Source organism: Morus notabilis, unplaced genomic scaffold, assembly GCF_000414095.1.
Source record: "Morus notabilis unplaced genomic scaffold, ASM41409v2 Scaffold651, whole genome shotgun sequence".
Lineage (NCBI taxonomy): Eukaryota > Viridiplantae > Streptophyta > Magnoliopsida > Rosales > Moraceae > Morus > Morus notabilis.
In genome coordinates, this window is record NW_010360493.1 from 208,013 (window position 1) to 219,689 (window position 11,677).

The 11,677-nt window shown below is 33.8% G+C and overlaps 1 protein-coding gene across 1 annotated transcript; it reads left to right on the forward strand.

Moving 5' to 3' along the window:
* The first annotated feature begins 4,273 nt into the window (after positions 1-4,273).
* LOC21394651 lies at positions 4,274-11,436 on the forward strand. The gene is made up of 3 exons (XM_024164560.1): positions 4,274-4,378; positions 6,248-7,364; positions 10,454-11,436. Exons 2-3 carry the CDS (start codon positions 6,270-6,272, stop codon positions 11,342-11,344), a joined length of 1,986 nt encoding a protein of 661 aa, XP_024020328.1. The 5' UTR covers positions 4,274-4,378; positions 6,248-6,269; the 3' UTR covers positions 11,345-11,436.
* The last annotated feature ends 241 nt before the right edge of the window (positions 11,437-11,677 follow it).

Genomic DNA, 11,677 nt, shown 5'->3' on the forward strand with positions numbered 1-11,677 from the left:
TCGGCATTCTAACTCTTAGGCCATTGAAATTTAAACTCAACTGGGTTGTTGAACTAATACGGGTATTGTACCCGCATCTAACTTTAAAATTCTAGGGGCCTAACATATTTAGCTCACAAGTGTCAATCGGGATGTTTTGTTAAAAAACTACTAAGCTTTTAAAAGAAACTATCATTCGATTTTTTTTTTTTTTTATAAAACCGTTTACTCACTTATTTAGTTATGAGCACTAAAATCTCATTATAAAATCTCTTTTCGACTACCGACTTTTAAAACTATCCCACAAGTCATTTTACAGTTAATTTGTAAACCACCATGAAACTATGTTGTAGAAACCCTTTTTTTCGAAATATTTCTTCATGGCTATTCCTCATTCAAGCGAGGTCTAAAACCATAGTATTTTACTGAAATCATATCTCGAGTTCTTTGAAAACCTTTTCTTAAAAACCAACACTGTGTTAGTTTTGTTTAGTTAAAACTGTACAGTTTCTGAAATCTGCGTTTTACTACATCTTAGGCTCGGATTTTAAAAATCTGTTCTTCACGACAATTCTTCGCCTCACCGAGATCTAAAATTGTCATTTTTAGAGAAAACTGAAATTCAGCATCTAGAGGCCTCGTTTGGCTGAAACAGTGGCTGCCAGTTTTTTTTCTGAAATTGTTTTGGACAGCCTGTACTGTTTTTGAAAAATGACTTAAAACTTGCATTTCGAGTCAAAACTGAGTTTTGTCACAGTCATAGAAAAACGTTTAAAACATCGAGAACCATAATTTCAAATTTAAAAATACTGAAAAATCTTGCTCTAGAGTTCTCATTTTCGCGTTCAAAGTAACCGGAAAATTTTTCCTCCACCCAAAATAAACAACTTAAACCAAACATAAGCGTACCACATAATACTAATCCAACTAACCTCAAAACACACAAAACTAACTTAAAACTCACACACCCTTATTACAAACCATAGCCTCAAAGGACCACAATTTACATCCATAATTTCAAGCTTAAAGTTGGCTAGAAAAATAATGGAGAAGAGTTCAAGAAATTACCCTTGAAGAACTCTCTATTGAAAACCTTTGAAATCTTCCTCTTCTCCTCCAACTTAAGCTAAGATTTATGGTGAGATATATGAAAACTTTTTAGTGTATGTGGACTACAGGAAGGCTCGGTTTGGTGAGGGAGGGTGGAGAAAATTTTGGAGGCTTGGAATTGCAGTGAATCCGGTTTTGGTGTGGAGAAGAAAAGAATAGAGTAAAAGTGAGGCCTAGCTTATTATGGCTCTATTTATAGACAAGTTGGTAATCATTTTTAGCACCAAATCAACTCCATTAATCAACTAAATTTTTGGGTTAAAATCCCTTAAGCATGGCCGGTCTAGGTGGGAGAAAAGAAAGGGTAAGTATGCCATGATTTCTCTTCAACCACTACCATCACATCACTTCTCATCATGACATCTTCTAGCACACTCAAGTAACCAAAACTTTTGCTAAAACCTCCTAACATGGCCGGCCAAGATGAGAGAAAAGAGTGAAAAATGTCATGATTTCTCTTCACCTTCCACCATCAAATCACATATGTCATGATTTCTCTTCACCTTCCACCATCAAATCACATATGTCATGATTTCTCTTCACCTTCTACCATCAAATCACATCTCATCCAACTAAATTTTAACCTACCCCTTGTACTTTTGTCTCATTTCTTAAGTTTCCCTTGAAATAGATAAAAATTATACTGATTGTAAGGAAATACTTAGCCGACAGAAAATTATAGTTTCTGATGGTTCCTTTTCTAATGCTTATTTACAGTTCAATATTAATCCCCGACTACTTCGTTATCACATTAAATTCTTACTCGCTTAATATTTCGAACTGTTTCAAGTCTTGAAATTTATTCTAGACTAAACAAATTCTAAACTTAAATTTCTGCATTATATCCCAGGAATGACATTGTTTCTAACGGTGTCAACTCCCGACCTCACATCGTACCCTTCTACTATAGGTATTTATCTTGTAACTTCAACCTAGCTGTCTAACAATTAAGGATTTTTTCTTCTTTTAAAATTTCAGAGCGTTTTTTTATACGCTGCTAACATCATGTTGTGCTTGGAGATTCTTGGAATTAAGATTCTCAAACTACATATGTACTGAAAATTCTTCCGCCTTAAAGTACGGTAATAATTTATCGATCAAATTTACTTGATCGTAAAACATGAACTTAGTATGAAATCTGCTATATAATTTAAGAATACAGATGTTAATTCAATAAATCCTTCAGTCAGAAAATATAACATAATATTTTCTAGGAAAATCCTTGGCTTAAATACATAAATTGTATTATTTAAAGTCTGAGATTTTCTCAGTCATTACAAAAATTAAGCCAAGTGCAAATAATGAAAATTCTCCGCCATCTCCTCCAAAACCCCATAGGGCTAATTGCAATTTGCAACACCAAATAAGTCCAAGCGACGCCTAAACTTCCCAACGGCAACCAACTTGATCAACGAACTTATCACAACTAATGCAATACAAACCAGATTATCAAGCTCCACTTACTCACGAACACCAGGATCTTTATCTTCAAATAGGATGGCAAAAGCATAAACTCTGTTAATTATCAAACTTGTTAACTTTGGCTCAACAAACCACAACCAATAGTCGTTCACCCCAAACTTAAATCCTAGGGATGTTTTTGTCCTTCGCTCAAGCTTACCATCATTCACATGAGCACAAACGAAACAACCAAATCTCAAAACAAAATCAACAAAGCAACCAAACCAAACCTTAAACGGAGTCTTCAATCCAAATGCAGTTGATGAAGATCTAACCAAATAGCAGGCTGGAAAATCAAACTTAGAAAGAAAATAACAAGCTTTTCCCAAGAGAGCTAAATCCATACTATCTGCGACTAACAACTGTTGTGGCAAATCCCAAATAGTGCGGTGTCTCACTATCTTCTTCTCGCAGAACCCGTAACTCTCACCAAATTGCACATCATCATAGTCATCAACAAACGTCAAGACTGACATCTCCACATCACTGACATGACCCGAATGTAAATGCTATGAACGAGTGATCCTAAAATCTAGATCTAAGCAAGATGAGGCCGCAGTAGCACCAACAACTGTACTACCCTACAGAAAATAAAGGTCATTATGCAACTCTCTCTTAATAACCACAAAAGCTCCCTTACTAACTCTCAGAACTCCACCTTCAGCAGAATACCTATAACCATGTGAGTCAAGAGTCCCTAAAGAAACAAGACTTTTCTTCAAATCTAGCACATGTCTAACATCAGTCAAAGTCGTAACTCTAGCATCAAACATCTTAATTTTGACTGTTCCAACACCAACAACTCTACAAGACATATTATTCCCCATAAAGACAACACCCATATCAATAGACTGTTCCAACACCAACAACTCTACAAGACATATTTTCTTTGTCTGTCCTTTTCTATTTTTCTTTTTCATTTGCTTTGATATCTGTATCTTGCGTACGTATATATAGAATACAACTAAGTTCTATTTGTTTTAAGGACACTGATTAGCATTGATTATTGCACAATGAAATCAATCACTTTAGCACATATATAAAAATTAAATTGCATAACTTAGTGCCCTATTAATATCTTTTTTCTTTCCTTGATAAGAATTAAACGAATAATTTTCTTTTGCATTTTCTTCTTCTCTTATGTCCTCTTTTTCTTATTTTTTTTTTCTGTCCTTTGTGTCTTAAGTACATACAAAATACCTTTGAGATTTAATGGATGGATAAAGAATAGAATCTTCACTATTTAAAAGCACCACATATTATATATATAAAATTTCAATTAAAGAACTTTTCGTGCAGAAATTAAATTATAGGATTACTAATGCAGTATAAACATCTTATATTTATGCCTCCCACAATGTTTCTGGATATAGTCGTCTGAGCTTTGAGTCTTGACCGACATTCTCATGATGTTTTATTTGTATTCATCTTCCAGCTATGATAATTCCTTTTTCCTTTTTCGTCCTTGAGAGTGAAGCAATGAATTTATTTTTGCTTTTTCTTTTTCTTTTTCTTTTCATTCTCCTCATCTTCTTTTTCTTTTTCTTTTTTCTTTTTTTATTCTCATTCATTCTCTTGGTCTACTCTCCACATATAAAGCTAATGACCATCTCTTCTTTTGCCCTTACCCCCTACGCCTCACCCTTCTCATAATTTCTTGGCACCCTATCTCTAAGATCCTCCCTCCCTCTTTCTGTCAACCTGATTTTTATTCTTCCTTTGACCCACAAGAATTCATTTTCACTCATATTTTGATGTATCATAGTTCAAACTTTCTTTAATTATCCTCGTTCCACATTGGTGACTGTTCTTGGCACAAATATAACTGGTAAGCTGATTTTTTTTTTTTTTTTTTTGCCCCTGAATTTATATATATAACTGCAAATTTGGTTTTTTGCTCTCTCTATTATTCAGATTTTTTCTTTCGTACATGCAAAGTAAAAGTTTTGTATATTTTGGAAAATTTCCAAAAATACGCCTTGTGTTGCTTTACTGCACGTATTCCCCTCTCATTAAATAAATACTAAAATATCCCATGTATTGTTTTAAAATTGCGCGGTTAATCCTTTTGTTTTGAGAATAGTATAAAAATAGGGAATCTTTACATATCATTTAAATCATTAATTAACAAACATATTAAATAAAATAAATACTAATAGATAAAACAGAACTAAATATAAAATTAATGAAGGGAGTTTTTCCGGTAAGTCGGTCTATCAGTAGGGCTAGTTTCTAACCATTGGATCTTATTAAAATCACATCAGATTGAAAAACTATGCAGAAGAAATAGTTTTTTATACAGATTTAACGGCTGAAAAATAGATAACTACCGGTAATTTAATTTTTTTTCAATCCTATTAGAGAAACTCCCAAAAATAAAAAACAAGAAGAATTGATATATACAAGTAAATCAAAGTCTAACCATTAACATCATTAAAGCATAACAACCAGGCTATTTACATACAGTATAGAAAATGGTGTACCATTACGTACTTTGCATCATTCAGCTGCCTTTATAGCATCTTCTGATGATCATGAGGACTTTAATGTCCCAACTATGTTCAAATTATAACAAATTTGATTTGAATTCTTCTTCAAATTATAACAAATTTGTCTTTGTGCCTATTAATTTCTTTTTTCGTCCGCAAGGAATTTTCTTTTGCTTTTTATCCTTTTCATTGTCTGCTCTTCATTTTTTTTTTTCTTTTCATTTTCATTAAGCGGTCATTTTAATTTTTCATCTTAGATTCAGCACCACTTGAATCTAGTGACTAAAAATAACTCGGCCAAATAATGCTCACATCTAAGCACTCATCATGATAATACATTTTTATTTTTATTTTATTTTTTTGTTGTTCGATTAGGAAGCAAAGAAAATTCTATTTCTCCTTCCATTTTTTCTATCTTTTTCTTTTTCTTTTTCTTTTCTTTATTGTCTTCAAGCTATCTTGGTCTTCTCGCTACCAATGCTTGAACCACTTCTTTCACCCTTGAACCTCCATGCTTCACCCTTTCTAACAATTTCTTGCCATCCTATAATCTCTATACACCATTTCTCTCTTTCAACTTTTTTTTATTCTTACTTTGATTCACACCAATTATGATTTTCTTAGATTATTATCGTTCCCTGCTAAATGTTATTGGGTGAGTTATTATAATTGGTAAGCTTATTTTTCCCCCCTCCAAATTGATAGCAGCAAGTTTGACTTTTGTTTTTTGTTTTTTGTTTCTTTTTTTTTTTTTTTGTGTCTTTTGCTTTCATACATGTAAAGAAAAAGTTCAAAACATTTTATGGACAAGAAGTAGTCAATATATACTTGGTTATGCCTTAATGATGCAGTGTAATTAGGGAATATTTTAAAAAAGGAGTTATCTTTAGGAATTATCTCTTCATTTAGGATTTTGAGTACTTTGCTTTGCCGTATGTTAGGATTAGTTTTCTATTTAAAGGCCTTTAGTGTTATTTTGTCATTCAGTTTTTGGTTATTAATAAAATTTTGAGAGTTCTCTCAATAATCTGCGTCTTTTACGCTTCCGCGACATCACTTCTCCTATGATTCAAACAACACACAACCAGTACATTTTTTTTATTCATTTTAGATTAAATATTTCATTAATTAATAGATGCATAAAATATATACATATGTAGCTAATTTTGTGTTTGATATTATATATATATATATATATATATATTTAGGTGTGAGAAATTACAGAGAGAAATGAATCAGATTGAACACTGGAGTCACCAACAACATCCTTTGCTCCTAAGAAAGGATGAGCAACAAGGATTACCAACATCCTTTACCTGCGAAATATGTGATGAGTATTCCGTGGCTGTTAATGATGAACTCTACTATGTCTGTGATTCATGCAAATTTTATGTCCACAAATCTTGTGCTGAGTCGCCTCGTCAAATCAACCACAATTTTCATCCTTCCCACCCTCTCACCTTGTTTACTCGCAGAAACTATTATTGCGACTCTTGTCACCAATACTTCACAAATGCTGTCTCTTTCAAATGTGCTCAATGCAATTTTGACATGGACGTGAAATGTGCTTTGATGCCCCCTATAACATGTGAAAGCCAAGAGCACATCCAGCATTTCTCTCACCAGCACCCATTGCCACTTGTTCAGGACGTTGACAACAGAAATAAAACTAAATTATGCTTCGTATGTCACTTAACATGTTCATCTGGTACGGATTATGGCTGCACAAAATGTAGGCATTTCTTGCATAAATCATGTGCAGAGTTGCCACGAGAAATCAAACATTCTGTCCATCCCAATCACGGCCTTCTCGCCCTTGGTGTTACGCATGCCTGGTTCACTTGCAGTTTATGTGACAAGAAAGACGGCCAGACCTTATTGTTTAAATGTCGTCAGTGTACGTTTCAGTTGTGTGTGAAATGTGGTATGACGGTGAAAGGAATCAATAGCATTAGGTATGAGGACCATGAGCACCTTCTTTGTTTTCTGGAGAACACATACAATAAACTTGGTCTTTGCAACAGCTACGATGCCTATTGTAAACACCCAGTTCTCTCCAATGCCACTGAATTTTCTCATACCCAGTGTTCTATATTCCGTTGTTTGGATTGTGATTTCAAAGTGCACTTGCTATGTGGTCCATTGCCAGCGGTCATTCAATATGAGTACCACAAACACCCTCTCATCCTTGTGGATTCGCTCGAGGAAGACAATTCGGGCGAATATTATTGTGATGTTTGTGAAACTGAAAGAGATCCAAGAATTCGGTTGTATTATTGTGAAGAGTGTAAATTTTTTGCTCATGTGCACTGCGTGATTTCTGAGGTATGTTCTTTATCCAATCCATTTTCAATATGGTATTTCAATTATTTCCCTTTTTTCATCTTGTAGACGTCTTTTTTTTTTTCCATCATCTGTTGTATAGTACCAACAGGGTGCACTACAACAAAAAAGCTTATTTGCGACGACGGACTGTAGTCGCAAATTAGTCGTCCCAAAAAATCTGACGCAAATAATATATTTGCAACGACATAGTTTTTAAATGTCGTCGCTAATATATTAGTGACGATATTTATCGCGAATAAGTCGTCACAAATGTTCTGTCGAATATGTCGTTGATGATGATGTGTCCTAACTTATTGGTGACAACTACATGTCGTCGTAAAAGTATTTAAAACCTTTGGCGACCATAGGCGTCAAAGTGTCGTCGCTAGTACTATAGACTATTTGCAACGTCAATTTAGCTATGTCGTCGCAAATATGTTTTTTCTTTTTTTTGCCGTACTTTACTAATAATATTAATTATTGAATATATAAGTTATAAGAAAATTTAATAATAATATAGAACAATAAAATTTATATTTATTAATAAAAAATTGATATAAAATAATCAAAATAATAATAAGATGAGTCTTAAAAAGTAAATTAATCAATAAATACTAAAAAGTGTTGATAATAAAAAAATAAAAATAGATATTTTAATCCCCAAAATTAGCAGCATCGTTGTCCTCATCCTCGTCTTCTTCGTTTAGCTCAGGCGGCAGAGGAACCAATGGTTGGGGACGGTTAACTGGCAATAAGTTGATGTTGGGATTCATTGAGCGCATGACTTCCATCATGATCTGCTGGTTGTCGAACATGTTGCATTGCTCGATGTAGAGGTTGTTCAGCCAGTTTTGGACATACTGGAGCAAATTAACGAAGATGATCCGTCCGATTGTGAACCAGATGATGAGGTGGAAGCGCTTGAACGATTCATTTGTGGTAGTGTCGGTCTCACTCCCTTAGTGTGTCCTCTGCGCTTGTCCATGACTTAGGACATAATCCCCTCCTCATCGACCGCCGTGGCAGATGAACCTTCACCAGCAGACTGTGTCATCTGCATGGTTCTTTCCCCCACTATCTGAGCCTGCAAAGGTAAATGAAATAAAATTGAATAAAAATAGTATAATATGTTATGTTAAATATGAAAAAAGAAATAAATTTAAAATTTACTTACAAATGTCTCTTCAGCGTCCGAATTGATAAAACTCTGCCCATCACCGTGCATGTCACCCCAATTGTCAATTAATGATCTTAGCTGTTGGGTCTCGGGATTTTCTTAATCAAGTTGAATGTTTTAGAATAATTATTAAGCTAAAGTGACAAAAACTTAATAAGTATGCAAATTAGTATTACCTTGTCAATACGATGCTGGGGTATGGCTTTCTATCATTTTTTTAAGTTGTAATGTTTATAATTAATTTTTAATTTACTTTCTATTAATGTAATTAAATCTTATTAATGAATTTCTTAAAATTAACAGGTTTTAATAAAATTTCGGCAACATAACGACTTATTTTTCGTATTATTTAAAAATATAAACCTGTAAAAAAACAGCTTTTAAAAGATTTCAGCACACCATAACTGCAAGATGTGCCACCCAGAACAATCATCAAAATTTTTAATCTTAGCCTAAATCAAATTACAAGTAGATTTCATAAAATAACACCCTAAGAGATTCACACACACTTATACCAAATTTCAACAATCTCAAAATTCATAATCCAAAATTCAATAAAATCTAAACCTGCAAAAAAAAAAAAAAAGCTTTTAAAAGATTTCGGCACGCCATAACTACAAGATGTGCTACCCAGAACAATCATCAAAATTTTTAATCTTAACCTAAATCATATTACAAACAGATTTCATAAAATAACACCCTAAGAGATTCACAGACACTTATACCAAATTTTAACAATCTCAAAATTCATAATCCAAAATTCAAATTATATACTAATTCTAAAATCTATAAATTAAAATTCAAAATCCAAAATTCATTCAACAAAAAACCCAAACATTTTAAACTAAAAAATACAATAAATATGCAAAAAACTTACAAAGTTCAAACCCCACTAAAACGGGGGCTGAAAACGGCGGAATTAGGTGGGAGGAACCGGGCAAACGGTGACAATATGGGCGAAATTTTACAGCGAGGGCGGGAAGTTTGTTTTTTATACTTGTTTTGATGAAAAAACAATGAAAATGCTTAAAACTTATGATAAATGCTGATTTGGTGAGGATTTAGAAGGGAATAGGGGGAGGTTTTGGGGGTTTGGGGTCGGAAAACTGGGGAGAGATCGAGAGAGAGAGAGGGATAGAGTGATCGGAAAAAATGGAGGAGGAGGCTCTAGTCACGGGTATATAGACAGACTTTTTTACGACGACATTCAACAACTATTTTCAACGACAATATGCACTTCAAAGGAATTTAATTACGACGACACTATTTCATAGTCGTCGCAAATAATCCAATTAATCCAACTTAATTATTTAGTATTGATGACGAATGCTCTGGAATTACTATTTACGACAATATAATGCACTGTCATCGGAATTAGTTTTTGGGAACCACTCAATTTCACCGCCATTCATTTTTGCAAGGGAAAACAAAATCAGCATTTGTAACAACACATATTCGTGTCGTCGCAAATAATTTTTGGGAACTACCTTTTACTCAGGGAACAATAAATGAATGAATTATGATTAGCGATGACACGTATCGTCGCAAATAAAGAATTATTTACGACGACATTTCGGCACATAAAATGTTATTTTGACGGTAAATGTTGACGCCAAACAACATTTGCCGCCAACAACATATTTATGATGACTAGTGAATTATTAGCGACGACATCATTTTCCGGTTAAACGATAAGTAATTGCGATGTTATTTCGTCGCAAATAATTAATTATTTGCAACGACATTTGTCGTCGCAAATAATTTCGTCACAAATTGGGCAAATTGTAGTAGTGGTGGGTTTGCTTGATTCTTTCAGTGAATATTCCATATCTTCTTTTGTAAATTCTTGCATTATGGTAGATGCAACGTTATCCATGCCACATCTGATGTAGAGCTATTTAATTATGATCAGATTATAAAAGTACTTAAGGGAGACCTTAGTAATGTGGTGTTGAAGACCATTGGAATAGATTTCTGGAATTTTTCTGAAGAAGCAGTACTTCTGGCAGAGAAAGAGCAGGCCAAGTCCTCCATGACTTTTAAAGATTTATTAAACACCGTACTACGTGAGGCATGGTGGATCACGAGTGATTTCACATGGGATACATCATCTCATGAGGAGAATAAGGGACAACAAGCTGTTTGTCAAAGTACTGTTGATCAGCTTAATCTTACAGATGACTATATTGATGAGCTTCTACGACTTTCTCGCTATACTGAAGAGGATTTCAGCAACTTCACTAATGCCCTTAAAAGAAACTTTCACAGGAGATGGTTGAAAATAAACTCTGGCGATTTAGTATTGAAAGTCATTGACATTGAGGGTTATAAGGTCCCCTTTACTTTGGCCCCTGTTCTAAATGTCTTACTTCGCAAGTATAAAGACATTTGTCTGCATTCCCAGAGATCACTTGCAGTGAAGAGCATTGCCCTTTCCTTCTTATGTAAGGTGGTAAAGCAAATGCATAGTACCAGGGTCCAAGACATCACCAAAGATCTTCTTCAAGATTGGTATTTCTACGTCGAATTCGCTGATTATAGGGTCAGATTAGAAGTCAATTTTCTAAAGCAATATCTGCAGAAGATCACAAGAGCTTTTTTTGGTTTCCAGCTTAAAAAAGTTGAAGCAGACGTCCCTACAATAATAAGCAAAAAAATTGATGAGCTAAAACACCTACAACTTCAATACGAAACTAAACTTCAGGAATGTCAGAACTTTCGCCAGACATCTCCAAAACCAAAATTTGTGAATGAGTGCTTGAATGAAGCTCGAAAGTTGGAGTGGAAAACTGCAATTAGCTAAGTTTAATTTTGTTTTGTGTGCCCTTAATTTGTTCCATATAGTAATGGGGACTGGGATAATATTGTTGGTTTTATATAATAGCGGTTAACTAAAGCCACACTTTAGAAGATTGATTGTGTCTTTTTTTTCTCTTCATTTTTTTTTTTGTTTTTTCCCAATAAGTTTCTCTCATGATAAACAGTTTAAGGGCAGTAAAGTGTGATGCATTGTAACTCTTTTTCTACATAAATACATACATACACCCATATATATATATATATATATGACTAATGCTCACTAGAAGAAATCTGGAACATAACGATCGTTAATAAAAAGATTAGATGATAGTTAGGA